The 26,122-nt window shown below is 32.0% G+C and overlaps 1 protein-coding gene across 6 annotated transcripts in view; it reads right to left on the bottom strand.

Moving 5' to 3' along the window:
• Positions 1–9,457: 9,457 nt before the first annotated feature.
• The window catches only part of LOC113391367 (signal transducer and activator of transcription 5B), a 40,073-nt gene continuing 23,408 nt past the window's right edge, over positions 9,458–26,122 (bottom strand). For 3 of the 6 annotated variants that reach the window (XM_026627305.2, XM_064220136.1, XM_064220135.1), the window contains 7 exons: positions 25,954–26,060; positions 24,967–25,128; positions 23,464–23,588; positions 22,678–22,830; positions 21,409–21,538; positions 10,763–10,899; positions 9,458–9,618 (listed from right to left, as the gene is read on the bottom strand). In XM_026627305.2, coding sequence (XP_026483090.1) covers positions 10,764–10,899; positions 21,409–21,538; positions 22,678–22,830; positions 23,464–23,588; positions 24,967–25,128; positions 25,954–26,060 — 813 coding nt within the window. In that variant the 3' untranslated portion in view covers positions 9,458–9,618; position 10,763. Of the gene's footprint in view, positions 9,619–10,762; positions 10,900–16,599; positions 16,719–18,471; positions 18,579–21,408; positions 21,539–22,677; positions 22,831–23,463; positions 23,589–24,966; positions 25,129–25,953; positions 26,061–26,122 lie in introns of those variants that run through there. The other 3 variants (XM_064220137.1, XM_026627309.2, XM_026627311.2) reach the window with 3 other exon arrangements.

The raw sequence follows: 26,122 nt of genomic DNA, 5'->3' as shown, positions 1-26,122 counted from the left end.
TTGTACAAGATTATAATAAAAAAAATAATATTATTGTTTAGTTTGATGGTGCGGGTTTTTGTTGTACAGACAGACATACTAAGTACATGCATAATTTAAAAGCATAATATTCATTCGTACAACATTACTGTTTTCAAATATACATCTTTAAAACTATAAATTTCTTTGAATAAATCAATATTACTAAATAATACTATTGTTATTTGGAAATATTTTCAATATCGAATTGATACATTTGGAAAATGTATTGTGATTTTGTCGGACAAGTCAGATGTGGGAGAGAAATGAGATTAATATTAAATGATAACTATTGAAAACACTAGCATTGGTGTACTGACTAAATCAAAATGAATAATTACAGTATGGCGATAAGTTCTGTTAACGAGCAAACAAGGCAAACCTGCCTTTATCGTCTAACTACTTGATCTATTTTCTCTAAATAATATGTAATCATTGGATTATCGGTTAAAATAACCTACATGTTACACGATGGATTCGTCAACAGCCCAAGTTGAGCCCGAGTTGGACATCATGTGAGCATAAGATATATTTGTAGCGAGCCTAAATCATGTTTCAGTTAGAACATTTTTATTTGTATTACAAAAATAGGGTTTTGGTTCATAAGCTTTATTGTCACTCAAAAGATAAGGAATTAACGCAATAAAAAAATGTTAAATACTATAATAAATACAATTAAAGAAATTCATTTTATATTTTTTGAAGATGTGTATTTTTTATATTTGATATTACTTGTATAGATGTGTATGAAATGTCACTGCAAAAAGTCGCGCCATGTTATATTAAATATAACAAAATGAGCCTCCATTTAAGGCTGTCCACTAACCGTATAGAGCATAGATAATTAGGAATTTAAAAAAAAAATGTACATTTTTGTGAGCGTCTAAAAAAAATGTATAATAAAAAAAAAGCACGCGTTGTGTGTTATGGGTATTCAGTTATTTTAGCACTAAGTTTATATAGAATAGAGGTTTTGTAGGTTTTAAAATATAGACAAGTACATGGGATGTGCACTCCGTTAGACAATGATTTGAAGGCGACCTCAATTTATTTTTGGCTGTTAACTTTAAGTTGTGCTTAAAAAAAAAAAAAGCTAATGTCACGTTGACAGATACAGAAAAGTGTTGGCTATAAAAATCTATCAATAAATATAGAGCAACTATTTGTTCAATGTTTTAGTTATTTATTATATATTTGTCATACCATACAACACTATAGATAAATCTGTCATAAGTCATTAAAAGATTCGTCAAAATGGTAATGAAAATATACATGTTCAAGATGTTGATGCCAGCCGGCCGAAACGTCAACTTGACAGTTAAAAAAAACTTTTCGAAATTTCTTTAGATCTCAAAAAACGCCAACAGTTAAAAAAAAGTTTTTTTGATGGATTGCACAGTTCGTGTTATTTATCGGCTTGATATTTGGAGGTTGCTAGATTGTCATGAATATACCATTTTGGTAGAAGATTCGTACCATTTGGTAAGTTTGGTTGACTTGCTATTAAATTTTATTATAATACTGAATTTATCGTTTACAATCATAGATTTAAAAGTGTATTTAATAGTAATTTTGTTAAAATTTAATAAATAACAACGGCGTTCGTTTCAATTGTAATTAAAAATAAATTCTATAGTCTTTGTTGAACGTATATCACTGCCTTTACACCAATTTATCAGATTTAGAATAAATTTTAATGATACAAACTTAACTTTAAATAATTACTCCATTTTTGAACTACAGCTTTTAGCAAACGAATTAAGGAAAGTTTATTTTTTGTTTTATAAATAACAAGTCTTACGGAAGTTATTAAAAAAAAAAACTAAGTTTTGAGAGTTATCTATTCATATAATTGTTTTTTTTTGTCAAGCATTGTATAATAATAATACGTAATTATACGTTATATCTTAGTTTTTAAAAATCAGACGTCGCACGGGTTCGGTCATATTTTTTTTTACAAAAATAATTATAGAACGATTTAATATTTTTGTTATTAATTAAATTCATCAGAATATGTTTAAGATGATGTTAATAACAAATAAATTGATTGTAAGAAATTGTACAAAATTGCAAAATTGTTTTTTTTTTTCACTGTGCGAAGTCAAGCTCATATTTAGGTTATGTCTAATTTTATTTCCTAATTCTGTATTAAACACAGATTATAAAACAAATGACAGATGGAGCGCGCGAAACGTCACAGTCAAGAAACAAAAACAATGAAAAAATGTTAAATATAATTAAAGTGATGGAACTTTTGAAGCATTAACAAAAATATATTCGTTTCGCATTACGCTGAATTTTTATTTATTTTTGTTATTGACTATCATGTTAAGCGCGACTTTTGTTTTATAATCTGTGTTATTAAATAAAAGTTATATGTTAATTGTCACAATTGGAATATCGTTGGTCATAAACGAAATCTGTCAATATATGTACAATATTATAAAGAAATATGTATTTTTATTTTTCCTCAACAATAAGTCATTTTGATCACGGTGATTTGAACCGTCCAAATATATTTTAAATTTAAAGGAATTTATTTTTTCTTTAAGCTAACTAAGCTTAAAGGAAAAATAAATTGTATTTTAGTGTATCGTTGAGCCATATGTGATACTCAATAGGCTATTTGACTGGTTTTTGAAATCCATTTTATATTATTTTGTAGAGGTTAGGGAACCCGGTAAAAGTAGTTTTTTTTATTCTAGTACATATTTGCTGAAAAATATCAAATTAAAAATTCCATATTCAAATAGCGCGCGAAAATGCGACTTTAACAATATGGCGCTGCTATGGGGTCGGTGACGTCACTTGCCTGTATTGTAATTTGTGGCACATATAATTCACATACAGTAGAAAAACGAGGTTAACAAGCAAGTGACGTCATCACAAACCCGACCAATCAGAAGCGTTTTGTGTCACGTGACAACCGTTTAAAAAAATGCATTTTTATTTATGGATTTTTGAATAAATTAATTATTTTCAACTTTCGTTAGTAAATAACCATTTTAAACTCATAATATATACTGATTACAATAATTGACACTTTATTTTTCGCATTGTCAAATAGCCTATTATTGGAAAGCCTCCTGACAATCAGCGGGACGCGGGGCGAACGATACGTTCAGCTATACGCGACACGAGGTTACGACTGGAGGTCTTAAAATTATATCGATTTTTTTGGATTTATTTATTCTTGTTCAAAATATTTTTATTCAGTTTATTTGAAATTTATTAGAAGCAAATATATTAGTGCGTGCATGCAATGCATTATCCGTGTAACAAATTTTAATAAAACACAGGTTAATACTAGAGTACCTAATCCCGCATCAAGATCGTGCTCCGCGAGCCTACGTCTCCCACGGATTTACGAAATTGAGATGTATTTTTTTATTAGTTTCTTTTTTGGTTAATTTTTTATTAAATATAAAATAAAAACAATTCTATCTGTGTCTTTTCAGATTACTAGTATGACGCAATAATCTTATTTGACATTAACAATAAACTGCATTCGAAAGTATATTGTTCTCGTGGAGAGGGGAATTCCTAGTCACAGAGTACCTACTTGAGCTAACATTTATAAAGGATTCACAATATATTATTATAATAACTGAATTTAAAATAACATTCAATACAAGTCGTATGGAAAAGTTTTACGAATAAGTTGTCAAATCTACTAATCTACTAATTAAAAAGTCAGATCGTCGTCTGAGTCCATTTATATTGAATTATTTTTATCAGTCTCGCAAACGTCACGAACGTTGAGTATCTCGCATTTCTGATCCAAAAGGTGCGGAATAGGATTCCCTAGTAAATTATTCGATAATATCGATGGTATTGACGTAATCAATAACCTGTAAGCAATACTCTTGGTAACAGCTACTATTGATATTGATAGTTTTGGACTATCGATAGCTTAGGTTAAAAGTAATGGATTTTGCAATAATGGAGCATCCATTTTTAAGCTGTTTAAGAGCAATCTCGATTTCGCCAATACTGAATTCTGGCAGGTCTTCGGTGAAATGGCGTGTTAATGTAGCTCTAGGATCCTCATTTTCGGGATCAGGTCGAGATGCATGCGATGCGTATAGCCGTAGAAGTCCTCTACTTGTGAAAGAACTGCCGAGCTGCAGAACCTGTTGAGTACTGAGACGTCTCTGAATATGTGCCTCTTGTCCGTCATGATGAAGTCGATCTCATTTTTGGTAATAGTGTCGGGACTTTGCCACGTCCACTTCCTTTGGGGCTGCTTCTTGAAGAAGGAGTTCATTAAGAAGAGCCCCTCCCGTTCGAGGAAGTCGACAAGCATTTGCCCCCTATGATTTCTGCTTCCAAATCTATGGGGTCCTACTACCGATTCGCTGCAATTTTGTACTCCCACTTTAGCGTTGAAGTCCCCCATGTCATAGTTATAGTGGGTTTTTGTAATGAAGTGGAGGGGAGGGCCCCACGAACGATATGTCATCGAACATTTCCTCCACTTCGTACACTTGAGGCTGTACCTCTCGGTGAGCTTTACAATGAGGTACGCTACCCTGTTCGACACACTGGAGATTTCCATAACAGAAACCAACGGAACGGAAGTACATTAGGGCGCCCGATTCGAGGTTTACGGTGTCCTCTCCCTCTCTACGGACTTCACATAACCCTAATATGTGCCAACTAATTTTCCCAAGTTCCACCTCGAGTTGCGCTAGATGCGAGTGAAGCCGTAGCGAGCGTCCGTTGTACGTCGCCAGGGTCAGTCGGTTGTGGTGGCCTCCCGTAGCCCGGTGATTCTTAGCACCCTCCGTCCCGCCGTTACCATCGTCGCCACCATAACGAGGAATAGCGGGGCCGCCGCGACCTGAGGGCCGTGGCTTGCATGTGTTTTGGATTTAGAGGAATTGCCCGTAATCGCCACGCTGGGCAGGCGGGTTAGCGATCGCAGGACGCAGCTTCTCGCACCGGTGACGCTGCTGCCCGTCACCGGCCTGTGGTATTTAGCTACGCCTATTTCTTGATGGTTATACCGCCATCAGTCGGTCGCCAGAGCCTCGTTTGCTGGCCGGCAGGATGCACCACGGGCAGTTGAGGTTGCCTTGAGGCGCTAAGGTGTAGTTTGCACCCCCTTACACCCCAGGGAAGGAAGGGTCTAGTATGGTATTAAACAATACTTGCAGAGTCCGTTGTCCTGTTTGTATATAGAGTAGAGTAGTATATACCGGTTCATCATACATATAACATTTCATTTATGTCATAGAAGGGTTTTCGACTACTAATATAAATTAAAAAATTATCAAAATTCCAGGTTCAATGCGTAGACGAGCAAGCATGTCTTTAACTCTTTTTTATAAACATTGAGCCTTGAGCCTCCTTTATGCTCAATATTAGGAATATTTCATACACAGATTATAAAACAAACGGTAGATGGAGCCGATGAATCTAATTCCAAAGTTGAATGGTATCGGTACGGATGACGTAAGTTAATACGATGCATTGCCGTCTAGCGGCGATTTAGTGACAGGTGACAATTAAAAAAAAAAAGCATATGTTCAAGAGTTTATGATCAAACTGTGTTTAAGTCTATTAATCTCTAACATTTCTCAATTTTTTTGTATCAGATTGAGTTTATTACTCATAATATTATAATAATTAATAAAGTAGATCGGCTAGAAATAAAGTAACCGCATAGAGAGCTAATTCAAACTAAAAGAAAACAAAAGTCAAATAAACAATATTTGGAATCGAGTCGACGCGATATAATCGGTTGAGAGCTGGAATAATTATTTTAATTATGGATTTGCTTAAAAATGCATTTTTATAGGTAAATTACTAAATAAGTAGTTGGGATAACATAGGACAAAAGAAATAGTGTTGTAAAACGCATCGAGCACGATAGTGATGGCGCACAGGTTGGAACCTGCTCAATCTCGCATTGTCAACATAAGCGAAGATTGACAATTGTCAAAATGTGGTGAAGCATGTCGGGTTACAGGGGGCGCCGGACTAGCTAGGGGCCAGATTACCGGGAGTCCACTGTAAATATATATTAGTCAGTGCACTATATAACAGAGATATTAGCAAATCGCATGAAATACGTAAATCAAAGGTTTGTATATCTTTATTCTTTCTTTTATTAAATATACAAATGGATCCTATACGTTAATTTTTGGTTAACTTTGGACGAAAAAACAGACATTTACACAGACGGTTACAGTAGATACAGAAATGGAGAGTAAACTCACATCATTAATCGGGAAACAATAAAACAACATATTCAACAGTCAATATTTATTATTACTACACATCGACATACAATAACGGGACGAAGCAAAGACAGGCATTTAATAATATAACATTACATTTAATTTTCAAAATAAAAAAATATATAATGATATACAATCTATTTTCAATAACCTTTTTGTTCGAAATGTCAAAAAAAAAATAAATGAGTTTATGATTTATACGGAATAAAAATTCTCAGAATAGTTCTTAATTTTATTAATATTGTCTGCCTGTTTAATAATTATTTATATATTTTTCTGTAACATTAACATTATATAACATATCTAAAGACGTATTAAGCATACTTATAAATATTATTTTTTTTTGCAAAAAAGCTTGCCTCGTACAATTAGCACAAGTAGATTAAAAATATTCTTATGAAGAAAAAGACACAGTTTAAAAAAAAACGACAACTATTATAAACAAGAAACTCACAAGTGTTGTTTGTTTATTTTTTATCTGTCCTACTCATAAATTTATTATAGCGTTAGCAACCGACGGATCGATATAAGTCATTAAAATATCACTATAAGTTCACGTCAAAACAGAAAACATTATTGAAAACAGAAAGAACTGACATCGGAAAAATATATCCATTCGGATATTATTTGAATATATATGATAAAAAACAGTTGATTTGTTCCAGAATATTTTTTCGCGCCAATATTTAAGAATGATTTAAAGAGTATTGCATTGCAATATTTTACTGTGTAAACAATACTTGGTCAAGTAAGTTACGAATACGTAAACAGTTTGTGGTTGCTAATACTAAATATTACAAATTATATTGTAAGAAATAGAAGTACTATTTTAATTATATTTTGAATTCAAATATTGATAGACATATGAGTTCTGAATAACCGTTATGTTAATAATCAACTCATAATTAAGTAAACTTAACAATAAGAATTCATAGCGACTTGATCGGTATTTTTTTTTTATTGTTTAATTTGATAGTTCAGAGTTGTCAACTGTTTTGTTGCTCGAAAGAGTTACATCTGCTACATCAATATACAGAGTTATTGGTAATTCGACGTATTCCCGTTAGGAGGTGATAGGGGTGACTATTTGCGATAATTTTAACCCCCATATGCATAATGCAAAAGTGAACCATTTTTGAGTTATCGCGTTTTTTAGATTTTTTCAAAATAAGTCAAAAAAGCAACTTCTAAAATTTATTTAAAAAAAAAAAATCAATTAAAATCAAATTTTTGCTTCTGATTTATACAAACGATTAAACACTGGATATTTTTCAATATTCAAACAATAATTATCGGTCCAAATTTAAAATTGCGAGACGGAAAACGCATGCATATGGGGGTTAAAATTATCGCAAATAGTTACCCCTATCACCTCCTAACGGGAATACGTCGAATTACCAATAACTATGTATTTCGCTAAGCATCCAGCGTTTTTAAGCTTATTTGCGTAAAATTAATAGAAAATTTTAAAACAAAAAATGTATATATATTTCTAAACCTTAAAGAAACTACAAGTTTCGATTACTGAATTAAAAAAAAAAAACAAATGGCATTTTCATTTTGAAGAATTATAAAATTTTCATTGTTTAAGTTCAAATATATTTAATGCATCTTAATCGATTGATTTTTATTGTTATATAGACCAAAAGTTATTTTTTTAATGTTTAAAATCGTACAAAGGTTTAATTATTTAAAATTTAATTTTGTTTTTGTTTATGGTCACTAAATATATAATAGGCCTGGGTAAGGCATGATAAGGCCACATTTATCACATTTTTTTTTGATAAAAATTGACTGAGTTTTCTAAAAATTAAATTTAAAAAAAAGAAAACTAGAAAATATGCCTATTCTATGTGCAATAATAATTAATAACATTGGTAAAGCGACATCGTAAATTTGCGCTAGACATGACTGTTATTTTTATATTTACGTATGTGTGTCGCTAGCATAATTGCACGATTTAGCGTGATTTAATTTTAACACATCATAAAATTAGTAATAAAAAAAAAAAAAACTGGAAGGACTGGGTTCAATTATCATGTCAAATATATATTTTTACAATCTTTATAAAAAATTAACAGCTGGTTTTAGATAACATCTGATTTTCTAAGCACCATTGTCAAAGTCACATTTGATTTATTTATTCACTATGAAAGTTAGATATTCGGTCATAATTTTTTATTAACTAGGAACTTGAGAATAAAATAATTTGTATCTAGAAATCAGAAACCAGCTCAGTGCTTGACTAAAAACCTCTTTAAAAATATATATGTTTAAAAGACATGATTTTTAAAATTTCATTTTCATTTCTAACATTTTTAATATTATCTATGGCACCGTATAATAATTTATTATTTTGTAATATTTGTCTGTTATAATATATTGTAATAATCTCCATAGTTTGGTTAATATCTGTACATAAATTGCATTTAACTTACACGAAAATAATTAACAGTAAAAATTAACGAAATAAGTTTTCGTGAAATCATACTTTTTATAAGGCCAGTAGCGCACTCTACACTCTATACAATATATTGATATACGTATTATAAAATTTTATAACTAAGTAAAACATTTAATAGCTAAAGGTACAAAATTATTGCTTAAAAATTAAGAATTATTTAGACTCTGTCGAATTACATTTTTTTATCTGTCAAGTTTTGGCGGCAAATCGTCGCTGTCAAGTGTCAAAATATTTTAACTTCAAAAAAACTCTTAATTGATTTATGTAAATAACTCCCTGATTGCGAACACCTATTCAATGTCAGAGACCACAGCTTGAAAAATATTGTGTAATTTTATTATTTGAATGTGCAAAATACTTTTTTATAATCTAATTTAAGCTCATAGATAATTCTTGTTATAGTATTAATGACGAGTAATATATATAAAAAAAAAAAAAAAACTTTCTTTAACATTTGTACAAAACATGAAGATAAAAGTACTACTTTTATACTTTCACATTGTAAACACATTATATTTTTTTCTTTGATTATTTATATCTAGATAGACGGTCAAAGCTGCGAACGCGTCGAAAAATTACAGCCACTGCTTAAAAGCACACCAGTAGACTAGTGACGTTTGACGAGTGTCAAGCGTGGCTGTCACGTCAAGATAATAAAGTTAGCTCTAGTATTCGTTCATTTATTATTCGACACTCTATTTAGATATAAAAAATATTCTTCTTAAATATATTAATTTAATAAGTACATGAAGCTGAAATTTCTTAAAAAGAATAACAGTTACATTTTCCTTGTCTATGGCACAAATATAGATAATAAATGACATCAACTAGATCTTAAAATAATTGACTCAAAGCTGTTAATCTATAGCTACTGGTAATTCTGTTCTGCATCTGAAATAGTGCAAAAAAAAAAACAAGGTTTGGTGGCGCATTGGTGATGCAAGAAATGGTTAATTCTTACAGCGTCATTGTCTATGGGCAATGATGACCAACCAGCAGGTGGCACATTTGCTCGTACGCATATCTATATAATAAAAAAACAAACAACAATTTTACTTTAAATTAAATTATACGAATAATTTTAATATTGCAAAATGTTGATACTTTTTGTAGTAGATAAAGAATTTTAGAGTTGATATTACTTATTATTATTATCACCCCAATAATCACAGAGACAAACTTTATGGCACGTCTATGACCCGAGCAAACTATTCTTTATAAAAAATCGCCTAGATATTTATCTCCAATAAAAGATACAAACTTAATACATATTTCTTAAAATAAAACATTATAAGGGCTACAAGTAGTGTGCTTCAGATATAGACAACGGTATGCACTATTAGGCAAAGAATATTAAAATACAATTCAGATAAAAAGCAAGAACAGGTTACGGTAAAAGAAACATTTTACATGACGGTGTCATGAGATACAATAAACTACCAAATAAAATAAAAATGTGCGAAAGCATTTCTATATTCAAATGTAAATTGAAACAATACATACTTTAAATGTAATGCGTAAAATCTAAAATAAATCACATTGTTAGTTATATATTTAAAAATTATAAAGTCTTTCGTAATTTGTTTTTATTTATTTTTTTTTTTCTATCAAACCACCCACAACAAATCAAAAATATAAACTACACTAAAGCTAAAATTAATAATACATATTAAACAAATAAATACTTTTATAGTTTAAAATAAATGCGAAGCAAAAAAAAAAAAATAAAAAAAAAAAAATTAAATAATTTCCTTGCTGCTATCCAACCCTATATTGAGTCATTACCAATTGATATTCTTACGGTCGAACTGTTTGTTACATGTTAACTGCATTATGTGTAAAATTCTGTACTCATAAGTGAACTGTAATGTTCTTGAGAAATAAAGTTCTTTAAACCTAAGTGAAAAAATGTATTTAAACTATTTTTTGGGTTAATTTAAAATTTAAGTGAGACACACTCTGAATTAGGACAAGCTGGAGCGATGAATATGTATGTATGCCTCCCCGCTTTAATAAATATAAAAACAGTTCTCACCTCACTTCATTGCCACATTTCCTCCGTAGAAGTCGAAGTCCTCAAATCCATCAGGCTCGAAGGCGCGTATCTGTTCAAACAGATCGCTATCCATGAAGGTGCTCTCGGTCTGAGCTGGCGTTGCAGCGCTGAAGTAGCTGTTTTTTTTTTTTTGTATTTTATACGTATTTTTTGTGTCAGTATTGCAAATTGTTTTTTTTTTTTTTTGTAGTGTATATTTAAATATCCATGTATTTTTGTTTTTTTGTGTAATATAATGTTTATATAAAGTTAATTATTAGTGTTTTTGTTTTTGTTGTTTCAATAAATATTATTAACAAGAAACATTGTTTTATATTCAAAGACAATTTAAAATCGGTTAATAAAATTATATCAATTTTTATTTAATTTTAAAAGTGTTTTTTTTTTCAAATGTATTATATTATGTGTTCGTTTGTATTTATTTTTTTTAATTTTTATTTCGTTGTCGTCAGCCAAGCCACCAGCGATATCGGGAAAGGAAGAGAAAATGCAACACATTAGTCATACTAGAGACGGTCGTTAAATTAAAAAAAAAAAAAAGAAAACCTAAATCCGTCGCATAAATGTCAGCACAGACTATATAAGGCAAAACATTAATACAATAAATTTAAAGTTGAAAATAAAAACTATGCAGATAGATTGTTACAATAAGACGACCGTCTGTGTTGCATTTTCGCGAGGGTATGAAAAAAAAATGGATTTTTTTTTGTTGCCGAACGCTTACGATTTAAACCAAGAAGGATTTTACCAAACGAGTTAAAAAAATCCATTTTTTTTTTCGTATAAATAAAAAAATATGTAATCTCACATATAATTGTATTATAAATACATCAAAACATACATCAAACATCCGACATTGTCATGTATAGTTGTATAACCCAAATACATCTTAAATCCAATATGAAAAAATGTCAAAAAAAAATATATATATATAATTTCCAAAATTACAAATGTCTAAACTAAATCAAACTTATATTATTACATGATACAAATAATAAATACTATCAAGACTAATCGATTTGGCTGAACCAAGTCAACTGTTTGACTACTAGTAAAAAAAAAAAAGTATTAAATTAGATATTTAGACACATTTAGTAAGAACAATTATTTAAGAAAAAAAAAAAATAAATTTTGACATTTGTCCATACAGCCGATTTCGTTTTTTGAGCATTTTTTTATTTTCTTTTTTTATAATTTTTTTTTAAACTTACTCTATCTTAAACTAGGAAAAAAGTTTAATAGTCACATCCAATAGAAATTGTAGTTCGACAACAGATAAGAAAATCTTATTATGCTTCCGTGTTCACTCATTCGAGAGTCGAATTTCATTATACTTCATTATATTCTTTATTTAAATTTTTTAATTGTCATTAGAGCTGGTTTACATTTGATCGGAACGACACGTTTTTGCCACGTTTACACAATAGCGTATTTTTAATAGGACCTGTGAGTAGGTTTGATTAAACAATCTATATTTGTTTAATGTTTTTTTATCGATGTCATACATTCTACACTGCACTAAAGTCAACAACATTGATGACCTTGCCATCTACATAGAGCGACTAATCAATTTTGAGACTTTAGAACATTTAAAAAGTTTCAATTCGTTTTGCGTAATAATAATAAATATAATTGATTATAAAAGTAAAAAGTAAAGATATTGAAGCTGAGCTCGTAACAACTAACAAGACAGTTGTCTCTCCCCTCCAGTAAACACAGTCGACACGACCAAATGCGAACCAACTCCGAATACATTTGATGTCGGTTTAACTCAAACACAAGTACCAACTTGAAACAACACCAGACATTTTTACAATTTAACGAATATATATATTTATAATACAATTTAAAACCACTTAAATGTGTTATCTCAACAATTTTATATGAATTTTGACAAGCCAACTAAATTCGAATATCACAAAATTCACAAATACAATACGAATTTTAAACATTTTTGTATTTTTTTTTTTTTTATCTATCAAAACAATTTTAGCCTTTGGAAACATAACATACATGTTTAAAAAATTTGAATAAGAGTACAGTCAAATTAAAATATTTAATCTCCGTCACTAATCGACAGTTTCTTAAACCATAATCAAAGTTAAATTTACCGTTGATCGTATTGCGTCTCACGTGCAGATTGTGCACAAATGTTTTAACACAAAAAAACACTGTTAAAATCAAAACATTTTAAAGATAAAATATTATGTATATTATTTAAAAACCAAAAACTCTTATTTCCAAAAATCAATTTGGAGTCATATCATAGTTAATCTGACTTTGATCAAAGTTTCCTAATGTTAAAGTACGTTTTATTACCAAGTCCCAACCCTTAGGCATGAGAGTTTGTTACGAATCACAGATTAAAAAAATACTTATTTGTTGATAAAAGTGGTTATCATACAGACAGTATATCCACTCAAAATGACCGAACACTGATAATTTAATACTAGTAATATAGTTAAGATTAATAACAATAATTTTTGTGCCATTTAATTTTATTTAAAATTTAATATTATAATTCTAATTAAAATTGGAGACCATTCGTTTTAAAAAATGCATAAATGGAATTATATCAACGCAATAATATTATGTATAGAAAATAGCTTAGCAAGAAAATAACTGGTTTTTTTTTAATGTTATTTTTAGTCATCAATGGCAGAGAAAATAGTGCCATTGCCTCATTTAGGTATACTAAAAAAAACATATCTGTCAACGTCATGTCAACATGTCAATAAACGTCAGATCGTTGTCAATGTCACACACGATTTAGATCGTTAAGCTATTTTCCATGACTTACATGTGAGTAAATAATATAATTTATAAGAATTAATATTAATACTTACTATTTTATTAAATTGGTCAATGAAATTCGATATGAAAAAGTTTAGAAAATTTACTGTATTTCATTATTATAATTATTTAAAACGAAACAAGATTAAAAAAAAAAAAAGAACATTTCAAAACATTATAAGCTAATTCGCTGTAGTAATTACACGTAAAATAAAAAAAAATATCTACTTCATCCAATCGTTAAATAAATTTAATTTATTACTGCATAAGACACTGCGAATTGCGCATGCGTGAGTAAACGTCATATAATAGAGAGCAGCTGGGAGGGAGGATCTTCATCTGTCTGTAACGTTCGTTCAACTAAAAACTATATTGAACTTATTTTAAATATTTTTCCATACCCAATATAGGTTCACGGTATACTAATCTCATAAGCAACCCCCCCCCCCTATGGGAACTCTTAAGAAACGTAATTTGTGAACGCTTCCATAAAAATATCATTCATTTTGTTCACTTAGAACAATATATATATATATAAGTAATTATTTTTATTACAATAACATTATATATATTCTATCTTATGAATGCAATAGGGACGGGTTAATTGAGATAGCTCTGACACAGTTTATATATACAAGAAATCGATTTACAATCGATTTTATTATGTAAGAACTCACTTCGTATCTCACTCGCGAAACATTGAAAATCGATTCGGAAGCGTAATTTAAAAAAATTCAAGTCAATTTTGCATATCACGACCGTGATCTGAGATGATTTTGGAGTTCAGTGTTACAGAATAGCCGTATTACACATGAGAACATATACATAACATTTTTTTTTTTATATATTTTTTTCTCTTCTAAGTTTTGAAAGAGATACGTTACTCTATGTAAATATTGTTGATTATTTGTTATTGCAATATTCATTGAACATTAAAGTTTACGACAACACTAATATATTTAAAAAAAAAAAAAACGATATAATTTCCCGCTAAAAATATTACAAGGTTACGCTTCACGATTCGGTCTCGCGACAGAGACGGAAGATACATAAATATAGCGAGGGAGAGAGATAGCAAATGAGATTAAAAAATTGTCAAGAGTTCAATGTGTTCTCGCGCTATTTCTTCAACAATATTAACTTTTACTGTAAGATATTACTTTTGTATATTTTTAAATGAACTTTTTAAATTCGCTGACAACCCTGAAATAGTTTTTTTTTATATAGTAACATTGATATGCAGTAGGAATAGGTAAATTGACATTGATTCGTATTTTTTTACTTTGAAGGTAATATATGTTTAGAAACCTTTTGCATTTTCATTCATATATTTTAATCTGTTCGTATGCGCGTTTGAAACTCACTTAACTACAATTAATGAATTTAATCAGCAAGATGACAGAAGTCCACAGATGAAAAAGAAATCTCAATTTATAATCTGTCTAAACAATTTCCTGTTAAAAATTGGCAACGAAGCGAAATACAACCAAAATTACAAATAATACTGATATTTTATCGAAATAATAAAAAAAAAAAAACTATTTTAATTGACTTTTTTTTATAAATCTAATACTGATTACGATTTCAAATTGTTTATATTTTAAAATTCCTACCTAATTATTTCATTAGTTAAAAACATTTCGAATTTAGGAATAGTTATTTCAAAAGTACTTTCTCATACTTATAATAATTTAACTTCAATTGTAAATAGGGTTTATTTATTTTTATTATTAAGAAATGTATAATCCAAGCGCGATCAGAATGGGATCTGTCATCTGACGTTATAGAACTGTGAAACGTGCGGTCCGCCGGCCAGCGACATTATAATAACAGCAGGCAAACTCGCGTTGACGCTCGCGAAGCTCTTCTCGTAATTTATTTCGCTTTACAGAATTATTTAAAATATAAGCTTATTATCAGATTGTAGTCTAGATAGACTGTCAAAGCTGAGATCGCGTCGAAGAAAATAGTGGCCAACCGTTGTACAATACACGCACACTAGTATAGTATGTCCTGTAACTGTCCCACACCAAGATAACTCGTTTAGCAGTAGTAGTGAAAACTTCTTATGGGAGGGTAAACCGCTTCGTTACGTAACGCGTTACGGCGTCAGTCTGTCTGGCTTCCCTTTCTCTTACGCATACGGCAGCGGTAAGCAGGCTCCTCTCTCACTTTAACCCACAGCGCTAGCCTATATCGGACAGTTTAGGTTACCACTTACCACGGTCCCGAGACGCATTTTTTTCGTAATTCAACATTCTATCTAGGCATATAAATAACTTAAAATTCTGGCTTTGTCACAGTTTGCACTTTCACCCGCGAACTTACATTTCAAAAATGTAATTCACTTTGACAAAGTTCCGACCCATTCTCATAGCGCGCGGATTACAATTTTCGTAAACCGTCTAAAGCGTCAATAGTGACGTGATAAGTACATTTATTAGGCAAGTTTTTTTTTTTTTAAATAAACGTCTACCTACACACATCGATATTGTAACCATAAACATTTTTTTTTTAACATCAACAGACATTACAAATCACGAAGTAACAGAAAGCCTCATAATATTAACATCCTTGATATGCAACACTTAACTCTGTATGACGCAATACATTCTAATTTCGCCTTTAAAATTGGAGAAGTTACGTTACTTCGTAAACTCATAGATGGCGTTACTGTGTTTGTTTCGTTAACTTCCAAATTTGAAATGTATTTCTTTTGGAAGCTTCGAGATATACATTTCAAGTTCAAATTTGAGTTAAAATTTAACCCAGTCGTTTTCGCGGCATCTTATATCAAGCAATACTTTAGAACAGCGTCCACTCGAGTAATTCCGTTATCGAATGAGATTTAAATCGTTTGAAACTATTGAGCAACAGATAATCATTTCAAATGGAACTGTATACGTTATACGTTTTAAAATAAAAATCATTTAATACAATACAAATCATAGATTATAACAATGTTTTGGAAACGCACTACATATTCAATAAGTTAAAGTTACCCATCATAGAAAACACGTAACCAAATCTCTAAATACAGAGATCAAATGTCACACATCAATGATCTAACATTCGACCGATTAATTTAATAATATATCCACGCTCCATCTTCCTTTAGAGTTGAAGAACAGTTGTTCCGCAACTAACGAGGAAAATCGTACAATTAGTCTTATTATAATCGATTCGATTGAACATCGATTTTTTTTTAAAAAAAAAACCATTTTTATCGTTCATTATAATTAGGGATTGACTAGTGGACTTTCCTATTGAAAATTCACCATAGGCTGGACAGGGGAAGTATATGTTTACGAGAGGAAAGTCCAATAGCCAAACATAGCAAGACAAAACAAAATGGCGAATAATTTTCGCGCGCTTTCACATCACCAATGGGAAAACTTAACTAAAGAATTCGTGACGTATTTAATAAATCAAAATATTTATTCATATACGATGCTTGTAAGCTTATAAAACTTTATTTAAGTAAAAAAAAAATATTTGTTTTGCTTACCGTACCTAACCGTTTATATGTACTCGTATGACGTCACTGGTATCGTGAAGTCATGTATCTTTTAATCCCTTAGTACATATCATGCCTTATTCTATGTAACTTATTGATATAATTATTTATGAGTAAGACTTTGGGATCTGACATAAAGGCGTATACATACTTATATTTCAAAAACAAGTTATTGAAACATATTTATATCGTATTCAACTAACATGACTTTGTATTTTTAAATGTTGAAAAAGACTTGAGTTTCTCGCCGATTCTTTTCGGTAGAATCTGCATTCCGAACCGGTGGTACCTAGCTTCACTTAATGTAGCTTGTTAAATGACGATTCAAAAGTGCTTGTCAAAGCCTACTTGAATAAAGTATATTTAAATTTTTATTGAATTGTTTTGTCAGAAACTATATTTATAACGAAAACGCCTTCTCGTCAGATCCCAGTAAGCCAATCAAAAACAAATATCTCTAGACGCGTTACGTTTAAACCATATTTAAAATATTATTCATAGAAAACATTTCTTACATGAGTGAGATAGAGAATATCTTTCAGATTTGAGAGTAACAAGTGTCAGAAAGAGATGGATAACAATCCCTATATGAAAATGACTTTATCTCTCGTGTATGGCGTCTAGAGATAAAATTTCATTATACACGACAAGTTTAACACACACCTACAAATGTCAATAAGGATATCGGTAGCCATTAGGTGTAATATTTAAATGAAAATTCAACAGCGCCCCTAGCGGTCACTTGAGGAACTATTCGTAATTCGCTTTAATATACATTTTAGATATAATCAAAGTTTACAAGGGGCACTAGACGAAGTTAACTGGTTTGTCGAATTTCACTTTTTAGATCATTCAAATAAACACGTAAACTTTTTGATCACGCGAATAATACCTTCATCATGACAATTGACTATCGTTATGTGACTTAGTCCAGACCCGCTTGGTAACCAAATTTTTTTTTTTTTTAATCTTTGTCAGATGTGGCAACGGTAACACCTTATTAATATGCAGTCTATATCCCTAATGCCTGTTTCGTAAGCGATATTATGCAACAAAGGATTTGTTTAATACAATTAATTATATACGTCACAATGTATTGAGTACTCTAATACGGCTTATATCTGAATCTTAACGGCTTAAAACACTAAAATATTCTAAATTTAAAAAAATTATCAAACATAAAAATGAAGATCATAAAAAAGTATGTATAATACTAAAACTTATATTTATTTAAAAGAAATCTATTTTTAAATCTATCCCTTAACTAATATTGCAATTAATACTAAACTAAAATAAAATAAAACTATTGAGATTGTCTTGATTTCAATGGATTATGGAAGCACGAATTGATACGAAAAAAAAAAAAATTTAAATAAAAAAAAATAAAAATGGATGTGACTACCAACTACGGGAAATTAATCTTATTTAAAAAAAAAAATAGTCGAAATAAATCCGGACGTTTAGTTTCAAAACTCAATCATGTACCTAGGAAGAAATAAAAAAAAATAATTAAGCAAACAAAAAACTGGTTTAAAAAAAAAAAAAAAAAATAAGAAAAAACAAAAACGAAATTTAAAACACAATGACACTTTATCTCTAGACAGATTATTTGCAGAAATTGAATTTTAAAAAAGATGATCGGTGTTTTTTTTTGCCGCGTATAGATGGCGTCGATCGTCGACAAAATGGCTGCCTTGTGTTTACGTAATATTTTTATATACTATTATTATAAAGATGTCAAATTAGTTTGTATGTGTATCTTAGGAACTAAAGACCCAACTAAAAAACTCACTGTTATGGTACAGGGTATAAAAATATATTTACAACATACCATTTTCTCTATTAACATATAGTACACATGCGAAGCCGGAGCGGATCGCTAGTACAACATATACTAAAGAGCTTAAATAATAACACCGTAATTGATTCAAATATTAAGTCGCTAATATGTTAATACAAGTTTAAAGCTATACAATAATAACTAGATAAAAATATAAATTAAACAAAAATCAGTTAAATAGCAAATATATAATGTTATAATTGGTTTTGTTTTTCTCATAAAACAACGATAAGTGATTCGTGAGACTATCCGTCAATCGGATTTTTATTAAAGCGAAGCATCCCTCTAGAGAATTTTTAATCTTACTAGGATGTTCTAAATATCAAAAAATTTAATATAATTCATTTAAGTATACTCTTGCGATCACTTTTGAATTCTGTGTGAGACTAGCTGTGCCCGCGACTCCGTGCGCGTTGTTTGAATTTAAGTTATTTGGATATTGTAGCGTGATTTTATTTTTATTCCATATATCATTCTAAAATAAAAGTAGCCCAAGTTACTCCTTATTACATCCGCTATCTGCCAGTGAGAGCCGCGTCGAAATCGGTTCAGCCGTTCCAGAGATTAGCCGGAACAAACAGACAGACAGACAGACAGAAATTGTAAAAAATGTTGTTTTGGTATGTGTAACATGTATTTATTTATTTTAGGGTTATTTTAATATTACAAACAGACACTCCAATTTTATTATATGTATAGAAGATATATAGACAGCAATGAAATGAACTCAAACGAAACGAAGAAATCATTACCATTCTTTAATTTTAATTATTAAACGTTTAAATTAAATAACCACTAACGGATTTTATACGTTTAAAAGATTAAATGATACCGGGAGGAAATTCTACTAATCTTTACATATAAAAGCGAAATACACTCTGAAAATATAACACCTACAAACTTGAAATTGGGCAGGTAGATTCCTTATAGGGTATAGACATCCGCTAAGGATTTAACGAAACTCGACCCCTAAGGGGGTAAAACTGAGTTTGAAAGTTCAGCTAGTTTAATATAAGCAATTTTGACACGCTTCGCTATTGCGGTCCAAGTTCCAAGTTAAATCGTTGGGTTAGTAAAATAGGTAACCTTTAAATAAATTAAATTGACAATTTGTTTGTAGAATTGACACCACGAACGAAATAATACATTAGTCCGATATTACACACGAGTCTAGAGATAAAATGCCTTTGAATTTAATAAATTAAGAAACTAAGCAGCTTGTTATTGTCTTGTTCTCTCTTTCTGATATTACTGTATTGACGTACGAAAGAAGAAGACAGCATCATTTTACGAAATCACTCCCTAAACATTATTTATAAGTAAATCGATAGATGGTTCTGTCTTTGAATTTCAATTTTAAAAACATTTCATTTATATCGTCTAGCAACACTTGTTATTTTGGGCGTAAGGAAACATACTCCTGGACGACCTAACAATGGGGGTATGTTGTAATTTTTAATTTAATTTAATTTGTACTAATACTAGTACTCGTAAATGTATTTAACTTTACTTGTATGGGGGGGGGGGGGGGGGGGGTTATCTCTGTTTGCTTAGGTTTGGAGTTCATGAGGGCACATTTTTCCAAGGTTCATAAATACAAGTGATATGATTTTATTCCATCTCTACATATTTAGTATAAAACAAAAAAGCTTCCCGCTCTGTACGCTCGGATCTTTTAAGCTACGCGACGCATTTTAATGAGGTTTTCATCAATAAACAGAGCGATTCAAGAGGAAGGTTCATATTTATAATACTTGCATACAATAGTAGAGAAAATCCGAGAATTTAAGCATAAAAAAAAAACAAAAAAAAAATCGTTTTGATGTTTGTTCTTTAATCTAAAAATTGCATATAGACCCTTATCGTACTTGTGTGAAGACGGGTCGAGTACCATGTTAAAATATATACGAAGAAATCAAATATAACAAATATTTAATATTTCAAACTCGATTAAAAGTAAATTTAAATATACAACTTACCCCCACAAGGGTTTCAACCAAAATCAAAGTAGTGAGGCGAGAATTATGTATCATTGATTACGTATAACTTACTATATTTAGGTAGTAGTTAAGGTAGTAGTACCCCTTGAGGGGGTTTTTCTCAATAGTGACAGAATAAAACTGTATTTGCTAGTGAATGTTTGTTTGCAAATGGTTAATGATAGAATTAATGAGTTCATTTCTGATAGCACATCTCGGTATAAAACGATCGCCTGTTGACCATACCCTATGTCCTGACTATATAACAAAAATTGCCAAAAAAGTTTTTGTTATATTAAAGTATATTCCTTCCCGAACAATTGCAAATTTTCACTCCATCAATAAATGCTTTAACTTCAAATAAACTAATTACAATACAAGTTGCCGAGTCGACTTTAGTGCATATTTTAATATTTATCATTGAAATTACAAAGACAAACCATATCAGACGTATAAAAAATTCCAAGCAAAGTGTTACCATCCGGTACAATCTCACCTGCTGTGCACACTGGGCGTGTTCCTGTGCGAGTCCGGCGAGTGCGCGTACGCCGGCGACGCGGACATGTACGGCGGCAAGGTGGTCACCAGAACTGGCTTCACGTAGCCATTCTTCAGCATCTCGTTCTCTGCAACCACAGATAACAAAAAAATAAAAAAATATTGACATGAAAAGTTAACATAGTCACAAATGTATTATATATAATAATATATTATTAGAAGAAAATTAAAATCACTAATAGCAACACTGCGACCGGATACATAAGGACGACTGTTGGCGGTACTAGTACGTCCGTTTAGCTGTCCGAATATCTAGCGATGGCCTGTCATAGGAGGAAAATATCTGTTGGCCGCCATTACAATATTTTTTAAAAATATCATTTCATTTTTTATTTGTAATAATATAATAATATTTCGTTATATACAATACAGCAAAATAAGCAATACATTGTATTTATGTTTCAAATAGGTAGGCAGGCTGACAAAGGGGGTAGCTGATGGTAAGTACCCCCTCTCATAGACACTGGTACTGTTTGATATATTAATCATCCCTTACATCTCCAATACGCCATTTAGAACTAATATGTCACTTGTGCCTGTAGTTACACTGGCTCACTAACATTCCCACCGGAACATGACAACAAGTATTGCTGTTTGACGGTAGAATATATTATGAGTGGTCCACGAGATGGGCTATCACTAAGTTAAATATACGAACGCTTTTAAAGTTTAACACGTTTTAGCTTCATATAAAACAAGGTAATCTCGGTATGAAGTTCTCCTGACCGTTGTCGGTAGGGTTGCCAGGCGTTCGGATAAAGCCGGACATAGTTAGGCTTTTTGATTGCGTTTCCGGTTAAAATAAACGTCGTCCGGCCCAACCCTTAAAAGGAGAACAGCACCGACGCCGACTACTTGTTTTATAGTATAACATAATACATAACATAATCAGCCTGTAAATTTCCCACTGCTGGGCTAAGGCCTCCTCTCCCGTTGAGGAGAAGGTATGGAGCATATTCCACCACGCTGCTCCAATGCGGGTTGGCGGAATACACATGTGGCAGAATTTCGTTGAAATTAGACACATGCAGGTTTCCTCACGATGTTTTCCTTCACCGCCGAGCACGAGATGAATTATAAACACAAATTAAGCACATGAATATTCAGTGGTGCCTGCCTGGGTTTGAACCCGAAATCATCGGTTAAGATGCACGCGTTCTAACCACTGGGCCATCTCGGTTTTATAGTATGCGTTGCTCGAACTTACCAGGTTTAGTGTAGTATTTCGAGAACACATCGTCCTTCGCCACGTTCGGGTACAGGAACTGCAGCTGAGCCAGGTCCAAGATCCTATCCGCGAGGGAGCGCAGCATCAAATCGCGAGACGTGAACGGCTGGAGACTGAAGACTTCATTCGCCTCTGCGAAAGATCAAAATATACTCTATTCAAGTAGGCTTTTACGGGCACTTTTGAATCGAGTCATTTAACAAACTATATTAAGCGAAGCTACCGCCGGTTCGGAATGTAGATTCTACCGAGAAGAACCTTGATTCAACATTTAAAACACAAAGATATGTCAGTTGAATACGTTTATATGTATATAATATATTCTGGAAGTCAACAAGTATTAGCTCAATGCTTTTTTATCGTCTATATAATCTTGTGTTGAATAATATTCCCTTGCCCTATGCCCGTGCCCTATTTATTCATGTTTTCGCAACGAAGTTCCCTAGCGCGGCTTACAGCAGAGTGAACTGGCAGAAATCGTAACGCAAGGAAAGCGTTATGCGACCAAGCGATCATTCCCTCTCTTTTTCATAATGTCTATCTCTTTCTATTCTATACGGTTTTATATAAAATTATTTCTTGTTATTGTTTTAATTTAAACAGTGTTATAGTTGTTAATTTATTTCATTGTGTCTGATTGCGTCTGTGTATTTAATATGACATAAAATTTAACATGACACCTCTGGTTATTTATTCAGACTGCCCCCCCCCACGTAATGTTCCGTGTAACTATGCTTCAATATTATGATTATTTAAAATACTCACCCCCAACCCAAGCGATAGTGATACCACCGAGCTCGGAGTCAGAGAACCTCAGCAGGAAAGTGCCCGGAGGACACTTGGCCAGCATCTCCTCAGCTTGCTTCTTCTGGATGAAGCCCATTATCAGTCTGGTGATAGAACAAAACATTTGATAAATAATACATATCATACGTTAGGACTGCTAGACAGAGTAGTTTAAAACTTTTTACTGGCCGACATGAAGTTGAGGCCTCAGACCATGTGAGTTAGTAGCTTTCAAACATGTTACTATTGCAACACTATAGCCTGTTCCAATCGAAGTGGAAATAAAGATAAAACGTATTCCATGCGATTCACTGATAACTCAGCTATATTGTGCACTACTAAGAGTTTATGATTAATATATCCGTTGAGGGATGAGGAATGCCATTTGTTAATAGGCTCAAGAACTATGCCTCGGTGTTGCTAGTTAATAAATTCTCGATATCAAAACGTCAAGTGGACGATTGGATGGAATCGATTTTGCGAAACGGCAACACTGCATTTTCAGATGGATATGTCATTCATTCATTTGTCATTACCGATTTTGTTCCGTTAAATAAGATATTGAGAAGTCCGCTAACGGTTTTATTTAAGCACAACAATGGAGGAAGAGCGATCTGAGCCCGAACGTGCGGAGGATGAGACATGTATCTGACGGGCCACTGTGTTTTGAGAGTGTCAAGAAACGAAAAAAAGTAATAATGACATTTTTGACAGGAACATTAGGAATAGTGCGGTTTGACGTTTCTTCACTCTGACGCAACTTCGGGCTCTTTCGTGTGATGCGTTTGCATTTGTCGTAAGCAAGACGTGCCTGGCGGAGCGTCGTTACTTTATTACAATATCAAAAGCGCTGATCGTATTACTGTTGTACTGTAAAACCTTCAAACACGTGGTTTTAATTCTCCTCGCCTGCCTACCCACGATCGCTCGGCAGCAACAGATGGATACAGAAAATAATGATAATGGCAATGTTTCGTTAAATTTATTTATAATACGACACTATTGACTATATAACATACATGCATAATAACATAATCAGCCTGTAAATTTCCCACTGCTGGGCTAAGGCCTCCTCTCCCGTTGAGGAGAAGGTATGGAGCATATTCCACCACGCTGCTCCAATGCGGGTTGGTGGAATACACATGTGGCAGAATTTCGTTGAAATTAGACACATGCAGGTTTCCTCACGATGTTTTCCTTCACCGCCGAGCACGAGATGAATTATAAACAAATTAAGACTATATGACTAGTCACCATACACTTTAACTACACTTTCAAAGTTCCGATAACTTTATCGAAGTTCAAAACGCATTTCCGTCGTGTAAATCATAGATTAAACAAGCTCTCGACTAATGATATCGCGCCAATTCAAGGTCAAAAGTTTATTTGACTTTTGTCCTCTTGCGGTTGGAATAGACAACCATCCGTGTAAACTAAAACCCTACGTGACCTAATAAGTATAGTCAATAACTCAAAACTCACCTGTCACACCAAAGCGTCCGCAGATAGTCCCTCGTGACCTTCACGACCATGTAGAACCACTCCCAGAATGTGAAGTTTCGCTCCGGAAGAGCGTCCTTGCAGAACTGCGTCCAGCTCACGGTCATGCTGTTCAGCTCCATACTGTTCAGCGGTAGGCTGGTCCTGAGATATGTAGTATTTATTTTGGAAATAACAATTGGGGGGGGGGTCAAGTTGAGGGTTCAGTTTACTGGGGATAATTTACGATTGAGGGAAGGAGAGAACTCATTATATATGATCGCTAAGCCAATTCCACACAAACGATATAGTTCGTTTGAAAATATCGTGAGGAAACCAAATCCATAAAATCACACGAACAGTCTGTTCTCACAGATTTTCGAAACACGTTCGACGTGTTTACAAATTATTCAATAAAAGTGAACAAAACAAGCGTAACGTAACGTAACACTCGTACATTAATAAATCTTTAAAATAAAAACAAAAACAATAATAACATAATCCTAATTAAAAAGAAACAAAACATGAAACGAAAACAAAAATTAAACTTGACACTAATCAAGCAAAGAGGTTAACATCATCTTAAAACTATTGCTGTTATGGTAACGTATGACTCAGACAAACATTTGAAACAAATCCACCTTAAATGCCAATTTTCAGCTTATTATTCAAACAAAAATAATATCTTTAAGAGATCACCTTAAGTCCATTCCACGAGACGAGCTCCCAAAGACAATCGATGTGCACTCATTGGTCCAAATAAATTTAAAGTCTCGCTATCTCCAGCCGCGCACCAATGACGTGCTGGTATCATCTCTAGCTAGTAACTCGTGGAATGGACAAAAGATGTCTCATCCACCTAACTGCAAAAAACATCAACCAAGAAATCCACACGCGATTCTAGAAAATTCTAATACAAATTAACTCGGCCACGTGAACTTAGCTACGAATCGTTTTAAAACAAAAAAAAAATATATAATATTTAATTACCTGAATATCTTCTCGGCGAGGAATCGCAAATTATCCTCGGAGAGATCACCGCCGGTCGCTGAGCAGAACTTGATACGCAGAGTCTCGGCCAGTTGACCCCAAGACACCTGTATTCGAAATAATATTATTAATTTCTTTTGGAACTTTTTAACGACAAAGCTAAACGCCA

This window comes from Vanessa tameamea, chromosome 31 (genome assembly GCF_037043105.1).
Source record: "Vanessa tameamea isolate UH-Manoa-2023 chromosome 31, ilVanTame1 primary haplotype, whole genome shotgun sequence".
Taxonomy (NCBI): domain Eukaryota; kingdom Metazoa; phylum Arthropoda; class Insecta; order Lepidoptera; family Nymphalidae; genus Vanessa; species Vanessa tameamea.
This window is presented reverse-complemented; position numbering and strand designations above follow the sequence as displayed.